The sequence below is a fragment of the Notolepis coatsorum genome, assembly GCF_963971535.1.
Source record: "Notolepis coatsorum genome assembly, chromosome: 1".
NCBI lineage: Eukaryota > Metazoa > Chordata > Actinopteri > Aulopiformes > Paralepididae > Notolepis > Notolepis coatsorum.
In genome coordinates, this window is record NC_140165.1 from 151,328,930 (window position 1) to 151,341,063 (window position 12,134).

Here is a 12,134-nt window from a genome sequence, read left to right on the forward strand (position 1 = left end):
AATTAATGACCAAGAATACACTATATTTATGGCACACTTGTACACAAAAAAGCAAAGCAGAGGAGAGTTCTGTACTTAAGAGAATTTGTTTGTTAATGATTGTACTGTAAATGGAAGGATACCATGACAATGAGATATCACTGCACTCCAAAAATGGAAAGAAAACAAAATGAAGAAAAATACAAGTGCACATTAACATGAGTCCCTTTAACTTATGTGGAGGTAGAGAGCTAATCCAATCACTAGTCTGCCCATATCCATACACACGTTAACGTCTCAGTGAGAACGCTATGGACTAATCCCAAAATGTTCTTTGTTCACTAACAAAAGGCTTATGCTATATGAATGGATGTCTTGATCAGAACTACTAGCATCACAGCAGTTCCAACCCCCCCCCCCCACCCCGCCCCCCAGTTATATTACAACAAATAAAGGAGGTGTTGGATCTAAAATAATCTGCAGCAAACCCTTGACCAGTGCAAATACGATCCATAGCTCTGTTGTCAACCAATGTGAGAGTTTTACTGTGTGCACAGGTGGAGATATCAGGCTCATTGGTTTAAACTCTGAGGTAGGATCTAGATTCTAGAATATCAAAGGGGGTTCTTTTTCATACCTAGAACACAAGTGCATTAAAGGGAATGAACCATGACGATCAGTAAAATGTTGTGAAGACTTTTATCTTCCCTGCCGTGAGGCTTGGACAAAGAGGTTCATCAGCGAGATATGTGGTCGGCCCCATTGGTAGATGGGGGGTAATAATATAATAATGCCAATATATGCTTTATGATCCGTCACAAGCACTAAAAGGAAAAACTCGAAAGGAAACTTGCGAGAAAAAACTAAAACACAGAGCGCCCCCAAACCTTAAAAAGGCACTAATTGACCTATGTCAAGCTCCACCCTCTTTTTTTAATCCTCCAATCACAACTGTTGCTTCCCTTCAACAAACAAGAAACAGTTGTGATTGGTGGATAGAGAAAAGAGGGCGGGGTTTGAGATAGGTAAATTTCATTATTTCCCCAAAAATACCAACACTACTCCAAACTGTGCACGAGTTGCTCAGGGGTGACCCTGTTATCTAAAGCCGCAGCAGTCGCCCCAACATCCCTGCCTACAGGCCATGTAATTTCTAAGGTGCCTTTTCCGTGGTGAAGCCTTCCCATAACTTAATTAAAATAAGAATTGCTTGCCTCTCAAGACATCCAAAGTGGGCATGATATGTGTGATTCCATTCTTAAAAAGTAAGATAAACAAAAAGATTAAATAGAATTAAAGAAATAAATACTTTTTTATTTCATATATAAATATGCAGGCCCTTATGTCCAAATTTTCGCTGATGGAGAAACGTTTAGGAAACATGATGAATTGAATGACATTTAAAACATTGCATGAAAAAAAAAAAAGCTCCACTAATGATGTGCTAGCATAACGAGTAACATGAGTATTGTGAATTGATCTCAGTGTACATGATTCACCGGCTCTTTATCAGTAACCATCAAGCAGTGCAGATCTCCAGGTTACAATGCATTTGGATGAGCGTTAGATCGCAACGAAAATGAACCTTGGAAGACCTTCCCTCTTACTTGGAAATCACCATTCCACCAAAGAAGAAGAAAAAAAAGAATCAGTGATCATAACAAGGAAGCATGGTCCCTTTTCATCTGATTATCACTTCCATGTGTTGACGTTAACATTATAATGATAACCTTGGATATAACATTTCTAATACAGGCCCCCACCCACCCACCAAGAAAATGATAATAACCTCAACATGAACGAAGAGACAAAGATAGAAGGAAAACAAAATAAACCAACACAAATGTAAATCAGCTGAAGTTTAAAGTTAACATCTTGCAAATTTTTTCCAAGGCCTCCCGCCCCCCCCCCTCACCACCACCACCACCACCATGGCTAAACCTGGATTTGTCCACATATACGTACAGTAATCATATATACTTTGTAATCTTTCAATGTCTCTGGCTATGTACAGCTATACAAACAGAGAGCAGGCTGAGGGCCAGGTGAGCTGTGCAGAGGGAGCAGTTGGTTGGGAAGTCTCCCAGTCTCCCGGCTCCTTCCCCCGCAGTCTGCCCATACAGGTGGCTGTTCTGCTTCACTTGCGATCATCGATGGTCTTAATGAATTCCACCGCTGCGGTGAACTGCATCCACCAATAGCACTCCTCCCCACTCAGCCGGCTGGCATAGAAATTATTGATGTACTGAATGGTGGACAGCAGGCAGGGCGGGTTTGCCTGGAGGGGGGAGGAGAAGCGGGGATGGGCCCACATTAGCTAGTGAAAGAACCGCACGCAACCACCGTGCAGATTACATCCATAAATATGGAAAATATGTCCATACAGGTTATCGGACAGAAAAGTCTTTATGCTACAACTACACAATTACAATTTAATCGTAGTAGGTATGGACAAAAATATATATAATTTGCAAACCTTTAGTCAATTATCCTTCGTTTAAATTATTATTTTTTACGTTTGGAGGTACACAACATTAGACATTACATTTCAGTAACAATAAGAGTATGCTCTCAGTAACAATAAGAGTATGCTCTCAGTAACAATAAGAGTATGCTCTCAGTAACAATAAGAGTATGCTCTCGGTAACAATAAGAGTATGCTCTCAGTAACAATAAGAGTATGCTCTCAGTAACAATAAGAGTATGCTCTCAGTAACAATAAGAGTATGCTCTCAGTAACAATAAGAGTATGCTCTCAGTAACAATAAGAGTATGCTCTCAGTAACAATAAGAGTATGCTCTCAGTAACAATAAGAGTATGCTCTCAGTAACAATAAGAGTATGCTCTCAGTAACAATAAGAGTATGCTCTCAGTATGGCAGAGGAAGCTCACCCTTATAAGGACAAAGACAAGCACAGGGACGAAGTCGTCCGCTCCGGGGACGGAGTCCTCATTGGCCAGACTCAGGAGGTTCATGATGGTGGAACACATGCGCAGTATACACTGCACCTTGTCTCGCGGGGTCTTGTAGGCGTTGATGGTCTTGATCTCAGCCTGGGCGGAGGGCCAGGGAGTCTCCTTCAGATAGACCTGCAATCACACAAGCCAAGCATAGTAGGACCGGCTGTCTCTTCCACATAGTAGGACCTGCTGTATGGACGTCTCTTCCACATGTTGGATTCAAGAGAAAACTCTTACCTCTGGGATTTGAAGAGCTTTGTGATTGGCCGTCACGACTTTGGAGAGACGCTGAATATGTTCTTGGAAAAGCCTGGAAGAAGAGAAACAGATTACGTGCTGCACAGTACAAAGACATCAACGACAATGACAATGTCACAGTGTTGCCACAGGAATGGCAGAGAAAATGGAGACCATTTGAGAAGGAGAGAGAGAGGGGGCCGGGGCTACTGCTGGTCACACAGCTACTCACTGGTCTCTGAGGCTGTCGCCGTCCAGGTTGGGGTAGAAGGCCAGTTTGAAGATACGGTTCATGACACTGCGCTCAATGGCCATCTGGGCGTCCTGCAGCTGGTCCTCACTAGCATACTGCCAGGTAGCATCATTGGCCATGGCACCGTACAGGTAGCGCAGGAAGTCCTCCACGGCTGCTGTCTTGTCATCAGAGGCTGTGCAACCCTGGAATGCTGGGAGGGAGCAGTGACATCATAGCACACTGAGGGCCAGATTTACCAAGATGAGTGACACCAGGGCAAACTGTGGTGGTGAGTGAATGCTGTTGCATATTGTGCTCATTCCGTATCCATCTACCAGCTATTGGCGAAGTCTCTGGTGTTTGCAGGGAGAGAGAATATTCCTTATCAAGGTAAATCATCATCTTCTGCTAGTCACTGCTCAGACAGATATCTGGTACGATTTTGACCTGGTTTGTAACAGTAACCTGTCTGAGCAACACTCTCCTAAAAGTTGGTAGATTTGCACCCGCTCTACAGAGGTGGAAGGATTCCGGGCAAAACGGGCCACTGCATATTGTGTGAGCTTTAGTTCAGTGGAATATATAACGAACAACACTTGTAACATCTCTGCCTGCTTTTTGTGCAATCCTTCCTCAAATGCATATGTATGATTTAGAGAAGCACACATTGCAGAGACCCAAGGAGATAAGTGTGCATACTGATCCAAGCACATGTGCCCCTTTAGTAAATACTAGGCCAGTCCCCGACTAAGGATTTGTATAGTCGACTTTGATTGGCCAAAATTTGCCAATGAAAAAAGAATTATATATATTAGTATACATTTTTTTCTGGGATCATTCCATTTGGGCTGTGGGGGGTGCTTAATGTCCGAAGGAGTCGACTGGAGGCTTCTTGTCCTCTGCGAAAGCATGCAATTGGTCCACTGATGGATACATCTTGATATTTGTCTAGTGTGTTAGATGGGTGGAATCCTCTTTCAGTGCCCCTGTGCCAATTTTCTTAGGCATTTAGCCTTTCTGGTATGCGTGCCATTAGCGTTAGCCACGCTTCTAGGCCCCTTTGATTTTATTATTATTATTATAATTTTTTTGCATTCGACTAAGAGGTTGGCAGACGACTACAGCTCCTTTCAATCGATGAGTCGACTATTTGACTAATCGGGGTCAGCCCTAGTAAATACGAGACGTTCTGTGCAGCGTGGCCTCAAAGTGCCTCATCTGTGCTGGAAATTATACGCAAAGAGCTTTGTAAATCTGAGCAGGAGTGTAGGGCACTCATATTACACCTGGTCTACACTGGTCACAATATGTCAGTCAGTGCTCCTCTTGTTTGTGTCTATAACTGGCTCTGTTTAAGCTGCGTATTGTTCTAAAAGCTTACCACAGAGTTTCCACTGGTTAATGTCGACCAGGGTTTAGCTTCTAGATAGATTAAAAGCCGTTCATGAAACATTGGCAAAACAAGGGAAGGAAAACCATCTACACATTTTGGAGCTATGCTGTGGCCAGTTCAAGAACAAACACTTATCCAACAATGATACAATTGTTAATAGCAGTGAATGTGGACAAATACCCTTGATAAAATCCAGCATCTTGGCCTCCATGTGCTCTAGAAGGAGCCGGACACAAACAGTGGTAAAGTAGCGGTTAGCCACCTCCTTGTCCCTCAGCACCCTCTGCACCAGCCTCTCCAGGTGGGCCTGAGACGTCTGCAGCCCCTGGCGGCACCTGGTTAGATAGGCTATGTATGGTGCTCGCTTCCTACAGAAGGACACGCACACAAAATACACACATTAGTGTTCCATATTGTCATTCCGCAGACTTCTTAACTACTTAAATAACATTATGCACTGTACAACTACAAGACAACATGTTAAACTTGTGTCAATGAACTTGCAAGATTCCTCTCCAGCCCGCTGACGTATACCTGTAATCCTCTGCGATGACAGCCAACAGCTTCCTGCAGGTGCGCGTGTCAAAGCGGCCGACACAGCGCGTGGTCTCCTGGATCTGGGCCATCTGGTTCTTATCCTGAAGGTTGATGGCCTCCGCTAGCTGGACCTTCAGGAAGCAGACAATCTCATTGTCTAGAAAGAAGACGGGAAGGAGACGGCATCAGACACTGGGCTAAGAGACAGGAGGGAGACAACATCAGACACTGGGCTAAGAGACAGGAGGGAGACGCATCAGACACTGGTTTCAAGTTTCAAGTTTCTTTAATAGTTGTCATACAGAAGTACAGAATACTTTCATACAAAATGCTTCTTACTGTTACGCTCCAGAGACTGTGCTAGACAAGATAGTATCAAATAACATAGTATAGCATGTAAATTAGAAGTAGAAAATGAGGTCACAGTGTTCAGTATAGACATATGTACAATGTTCGATGCAGAATAGACGTAACTGAGTTACCATATAATATACAATACTATGCAGTGTACTAATGTACAATACTATATAGTGCAAAGCAGAAATGGGATGAGGTACAATTTAGGTACAATTTACAGTAAGGTGTACGAGTTGTAGTGCAATCCTTCATCAATAAATATAAAGTGTGGGGAGTGGGTGCTACAGTGTGTTTGTTTAAAGTGAGTGTGTGCTATAAAGTGTGTGGAGTGGGTGCTACAGTGTGTTTGTTTAAAGTGAGTGTGTGCGTGTGGATGTGTGTGCTATGTGCGTTTGATGGTTGTTGTTGTATAGTGTTCATTGTTCGTTGAGCAGCCTGATGGCCTGGGGATAGAAGCTTCTTCTGAGTCTTTCTGTGCTCGCCTTGAGACTCCGGTATCGCTTGCCTGACCGCAGCAGTTCAAAGAGGCAGTTGTTCGGGTGACTGGAGTCTTTAATGATTATCTTAGCCTTGCCCCTGCACCGCTTGTTGTAAATGTTCTGGAGGGTGGGGAGCCCCCCTCCAATTGTGCGTTCGGCTGAACGTGTCACTCTTTGTAGTCTGCTTCGGTCTTGTGCAGTGCTATTCCCAAACCAGGAGGTGATGTTGCCAGTCAGGATGCTCTCTATTGTACATGAGTAGAAGTTCTTAAGGATCTTCTGACTGACTTGGAACTTCCTTAGGCGCCTGAGGAAGTAGAGGCGTTGTCGTGCCTTCTTCACAACACTGTCAATGTGTGTGGTCCATGTCAAGTCCTCGGATATGTAGGCTCCGAGGTACTTAAAGCTGTTGACTCTCTCAACCGGTGACCCGTCGATGCTGAGGGTGCTGTAGTCCTTGACCCCCGACCTCATGAAGTCCACAATCATCTCCTTTGTTTTGCTGACGTTCAGGGAGAGGCTGTTTTCCTGGCACCATCCCGCCAGGACCTTGACCTCTTCCAGGTAGGCCCTCTCGTCGTTGGCAGAGATCAGGCCCACCACCACTGTGTCGTCAGCAAATTTGATGATTGTGTTGCTACTCCGCTGAGCCACACAGTCGTGTGTGTACAGGGAGTAGAGGAGGGGACTCAGAACACAGCCCTGGGGGGCCCCTATGTTGAGGGTGATGGATGAGGAGGTGCAGTTGCCTGCTCTCACCACCTGGGGTCTGCCCGTCAGGAAGTCCAAGACCCACTGGCAGAGGTCATAGTTCAAGCCCAGGTCCCTGAGCTTGGCTATGAGTATGGAGGGGACTATGGTATTGAATGCCGAGCTGTAGTCGATGAATAGCATTCTCACATAGTTCCCCTTCCTCTTGTCCAGGTGTGATGCTGCTGTGTGCAGCACATGTATTTCTAGGGGCTAGGGGACGGGAGGGAGACGGTGTCTCTAGGCTGGGAGACAGGAGGGAGACACCATCAGACACTGGGCTAAGAGACAAGAGAGAGACGGCATCAGACACTGGGCTAGGAGACGGAGCTAGGGGACGGGAGGGAGACGGTGTCTCTAGGCTGGAGACAGGAGGGAGACGGCATCAGACACTGGGCTAAGAGACGGGAGGGAGACGGCGTCTCTAGGCTGGAGACAGGAGGGAGACGGCATCAGACACTGGGCTAGGGGACGGGAGGGAGACGGCATCTTTGGGCTAGAGCCGCTCATCGAGACTGTAACCCAGTGGTGCCCAACCAGTCGATCGCGATCGACAGGTAGATCGCGGGCTGATTTCAAGTAGATCTTGATTAATAAAATTAGATTATAAATCTTTTTCTTTTTTTTTTGCAAAATCAACTCTGTTTCTCCTTGTTAACTACAACAAGCAATGCTGTTTGTTATTTAAGATGAGGTCGGACTCGGCACTGACAGATTTGTGTTCATTATGCTGCTTTTATAACGCCTCAAATGACGGCTTACAATATACAATTTTGGCTGGTAGCTCTCGGCTAGGTGGTAAATTAAAAAGTAGATCTTGGTTCAAAAAAGGTTGGGCACCCCTTCTGTAACCAGATCAGCCTGCTGCCTCCACACCACAATCTGACTGATGACCTCAAAGATGGCGTCTCATGGATTCACGGTTAAGCATATCACAGGATGTCACTTTCTATTTGGCCTGGTATTGTCATGCTTCTGGAAATGTCAGGAATTGCTGTAAGTAATAGTCAACCGACTCAACTCAAGTCTCTCACCTTGTAGAAATGGTGTAGCATAGAAAACGTCAAATGACTTATCTGCCTGATTATATCCTTTAAATTATATATAAAGATTCACTTTACAGCATTTCTGCTTTATTGGATAGTGTACAGTTGGACAGAGGGGAGAGGAAGAGAGGGGAGGAAATGCAATAAATATCAACGGTGGGTTTTGAATCTGCAATATTGTGAGTACATAAGTCTGTGCCTTTGCACACTGGGTCAGCAGGACACCCGGTTCTTCTATATTCTACAGTGGACCAGCGATACCACTCGGCTGACTGGGTGAAGGTGACCAGGTGTAGCAAGGCTTGGACTACCTTCAGGGTCTGTGTGGTCGGGCAGCCCGTTCCGCGTGGTGGTGAGAGCCATGATGGGCAGCGCCACGGAGTCGGCTAAACACAAGGCCAGTCTCAACTTCTTCTTGGCATCACTGCAACATTTAATTAATCAAGAATGAATTCTCCAAGAAAGACGTCTTTAGTTCATTTAATATTTGGTTATAATACTTTGTTTTGATTACAATTCCTTAAAAAAAAAGTGTATAAAAACAACTTAAAACTATATTTTACCACCATTATCCCACAATATAGTTAGAGGGTATGCTATTTTACATTTACACAATTACATTGAGCTGTAATTGATCTCGAGCCCCGCCCTCTTTTCTTGATCCTCCAATCAAAACTCGGACGGTTTGTTCTAAGGGAAAAAAACTTGTCAACAGAGGGAAACAGTTTTGAGATGGAGGATCAAGAAAAGAGGGCAAGGCTTGATATAGGTTAATTACCACAACTCACTGGAGGACAAAGTAAAAGTCACTAACTCCCAAAAAACAAATTAATTTGTGCAAGACCGTTTACAGTTTTAGGATATGCGGGTAGATATATGCATAATAGAAATCAGCATTCTTCAACATGTGCCCGATAATAAGATAAACCCTAAGGGAAGGGGCAGTTTGAGGACTGAATAAACATAATTATGCTCCTGTCTGACCTGAAGGAGAACTTGGAGTCATGCTGCTGAGCCGACTGGCTGGCAGAGTCTGGTAGGTCGTCTGTGGACATGTTCTGTAGAGCGTCGTCTCTGGGAGAGTCATGCACACTCTCCTCCACACACAGATCTGATGTACACACACACAGAAAACCTCTCAGATGCATTCAATATAAGCAGCGTGTGTGTGTGTGTGTAAATATGAATGTGTTCCAGTGTGTTTTGGACCCTGACCCCCTGTGGTGTCGTAGGCCGCTCCGGCCGTAGCTCCGTCACTGGGACTGGTCCTCTTGATGTTCCTGTACTTGTCAAGGATGTCTTCTGCTGCCTGGGCCTGAGAGCTCTGTCTGGGCAGCTCATCTGACAAACCTAGCAAAAAAAAAAGATAAATACACAAATCTGGATTAGAAATCCACCAGCCCGCATAGTACTCCCTCTGATTCAGCAAATGGGGGAGTGCGATGACAGTAAATCAGGACCGACCTTGTGGGACTCGCTCATGGCCCATATCGTCTTTCTCCTGCTTGTCTCTTTTCCGGAACGCCGCTATCGGAGCTGTGGAGGAGAGGAGTGGAATGAGTGAGCAGGGAGGAGTGAGACCATTCACAGTCAACATCATCATTTTAGTAAATATATATATATCTTTTATGTATATATACAGTATATAGAGACTTCATCTCAATGGTGTCATTGTATCATATCACAAAAAAAAGCTAGAACAATATTTTACAGCAAAAAAGCAAAATAAATGCTGAAATGGTGAATAAAACCAATTAGAGTTGGGCAATGTGCTCCATATTCAGATTGTCCTATCGTCACCCTGTGAGATTGCCAATAGCCACTCACTCAACATTGTATTTTATATGAAAAGGTGGGATGGCCTTCTTTAACTAAGAGAAGAGATATGCATTGCATTTTCTTGGACCTACAAAAGGCCTTCGACACTGTCAATCACTCCATTCTGATTGACAATACCACAGTGAATCAGTGAATACCACGACACCAGAGGGAGCTCCACAAATCATGTTAAACCCAGATTCGGCTCAAACAAGGGACTAAACACGTTTAGCAATTATGCCACATCAATGTGGAACACCCTACCCACAGCTGTAAAGGAATGTGAATCACTACCCACTTTCAAAACCACTCTCAAAGAACACCTACGGGACACTGCAATTCGAAACTGGCCCCTGTAAATGTACAGTTCCCCCGCCCCACCCACCCACCTCCAATGTACAGTTGTCCACCCCCCACCTACCCAACCTCCTCCAATGTACAGTTTCTTCCCCCTCAAATGTATATACTCACTTTTTTAGACTATTTTTGTATCACAAACAGTACTGTATTTGTAGATCTGGTATGTCATAAATGTCTAGATGTAGCAGTACGGTCTATCTGTATGTCATAATATGATGAATTTAAAATGGGGGACCCTGATGGAAACAAGACGAAAGTCTGTCTCTGGTCTGCCTCCCCTTAACAATTGTGTGTATTGAGCTGTACTGTATTGTACCCATTCTGCAATCTGTTAATACAATTTTCAATCAATCAAACTCTGCTAATGAAAACTTCCATATTATCTCTGCTCTTGGGTTGCTTTTAAATACAGCACATAATTGGTACTAGGTCACACGATCACTTAGCTTTAGATACACCACATGTAAAAACTGAGCTTGGCAAAACTGGCTTTAAACATTATAATGAAATTAACTACAGAAATGTGTTTTAACCTGTATAAATAAAGGACAAATAAAAAGATAAAAATAAAAAAAATTGCCAATGTTATCGCCCACATTTATCCCCTCAGTCTCTCTCTCCCTCCCTCGCTCAAGCTCTCTGTGCAACAGTGGAAATGGACTGCCGTCTCTCAGAACAAACAAACAGCCACAATATATAACAAATACAGTCTATTGTTTTATGTTATTGTATTATTATATTATGTAGCCAAATGTATATGGCTGAAGCTGCACACGCGTGTACAGGCTACTCTTCAAATGAACATTTGAAAAAGAAAAAAATTCTTTTCTCCTGTGACAGCAGCATAGAGAGACTGGGCTATTGTTCAACTTGCATGAAAATTAAACGTGATTTGTCCTGTGGATTGTGTTGACCGATACATCCATTAGTCAGATTGTTGCATTGTTAATTGCAGCTCAGCAAATACTTGTGTGCGTGATCTGGCTGGATTAAAAAAGTTTGAAACTACAAGAGAAACTTGGTTCGAGGAGGTGAGAGAGAGAGAAAGTGGTTGGGAGACATCCACTATAACAACATTAGAGCGAGTGGTCAATTCCATAACTGTCAAACTGAATCAAAATATAATAGGCCTATATGCTTTTATGGCATTATAAATCCTCTAGTGTTTTATATTATTGAAAATTATAAATCAACATATTTTTATGTTCAGAATGTTAAACTACTGTATTACAAATATGAATGTAATGTCTGATTTTCGCCATGGCACAAACAACATTTATGCCAATTCATTTACTGTAGAGGGTGAAAGCTGGCAAGTCTCTTTCAAACACCTATGTCAAAATATATGTGAATACAGCATTAGCTGATGCTTGGCTATATTTACAGCATTAGCAGACAATTGTTTATTTTGCAGTTGACATCTAGTGCCTAAAAAAGGAGGCAAATAATGCCGTCAGTACACCTGTTGATGCTGCACATTTAAAGCGCAGACTTGATCAGAATTTCTTTTTCAGACTTATATTCCCCCCCCCCCCCCCCCCCCCCCCCCCAACAACATTTAGCACCCATGCCGTCTAATGGTTGGTGCTTAAACGCCAGCACTGACCGGCGACGATCCACAAAGTCAAAGGCCGAAAAAACACCATGGTCTACTGTAACCACTCATGACAAAGAAAATCTAAACTCAGGTTTTAAGCGAATAATAAGTGAGTCCTCATCCTAGTAACACACGGGGCTAACATGACAAATGGGGGCTCTATAGTTTCCTGGGACAGACTCTGGCACCACGTTGAATCCTTACACAAGAGGGAAAAGGGTGACGAAGAAGCAATCTACATTGATATTCTATACTGCTAGAGAACGCCTGACTCCATACAGCAGGGTGGTTATGTGGAGTGAAAAGAAACATGGTGGCAAAACAAAACAAATGCATGAATGAGGAATGTGGGGGACATCAACTCAGGCTGGACCATGTCACATC

At 43.7% G+C, this 12,134-nt stretch overlaps 1 protein-coding gene across 3 annotated transcripts in view; it reads right to left on the minus strand.

Annotated features, from left to right (window-relative positions):
- Window positions 1-1,267: 1,267 nt before the first annotated feature.
- The window catches only part of gapvd1 (GTPase activating protein and VPS9 domains 1), a 136,426-nt gene continuing 125,559 nt past the window's right edge, over window positions 1,268-12,134 (minus strand). For all 3 annotated transcript variants that reach the window (XM_084327273.1, XM_084327272.1, XM_084327271.1), the window contains 10 exons: window positions 9,440-9,511; window positions 9,191-9,325; window positions 8,960-9,086; window positions 8,287-8,399; window positions 5,341-5,500; window positions 4,987-5,174; window positions 3,411-3,624; window positions 3,179-3,251; window positions 2,873-3,070; window positions 1,268-2,257 (listed from right to left, as the gene is read on the minus strand). In XM_084327273.1, the coding sequence (XP_084183399.1) occupies window positions 2,117-2,257; window positions 2,873-3,070; window positions 3,179-3,251; window positions 3,411-3,624; window positions 4,987-5,174; window positions 5,341-5,500; window positions 8,287-8,399; window positions 8,960-9,086; window positions 9,191-9,325; window positions 9,440-9,511 (1,421 nt within the window). In that variant the 3' untranslated portion in view covers window positions 1,268-2,116. The remainder of the gene's footprint in view (window positions 2,258-2,872; window positions 3,071-3,178; window positions 3,252-3,410; window positions 3,625-4,986; window positions 5,175-5,340; window positions 5,501-8,286; window positions 8,400-8,959; window positions 9,087-9,190; window positions 9,326-9,439; window positions 9,512-12,134) is intronic.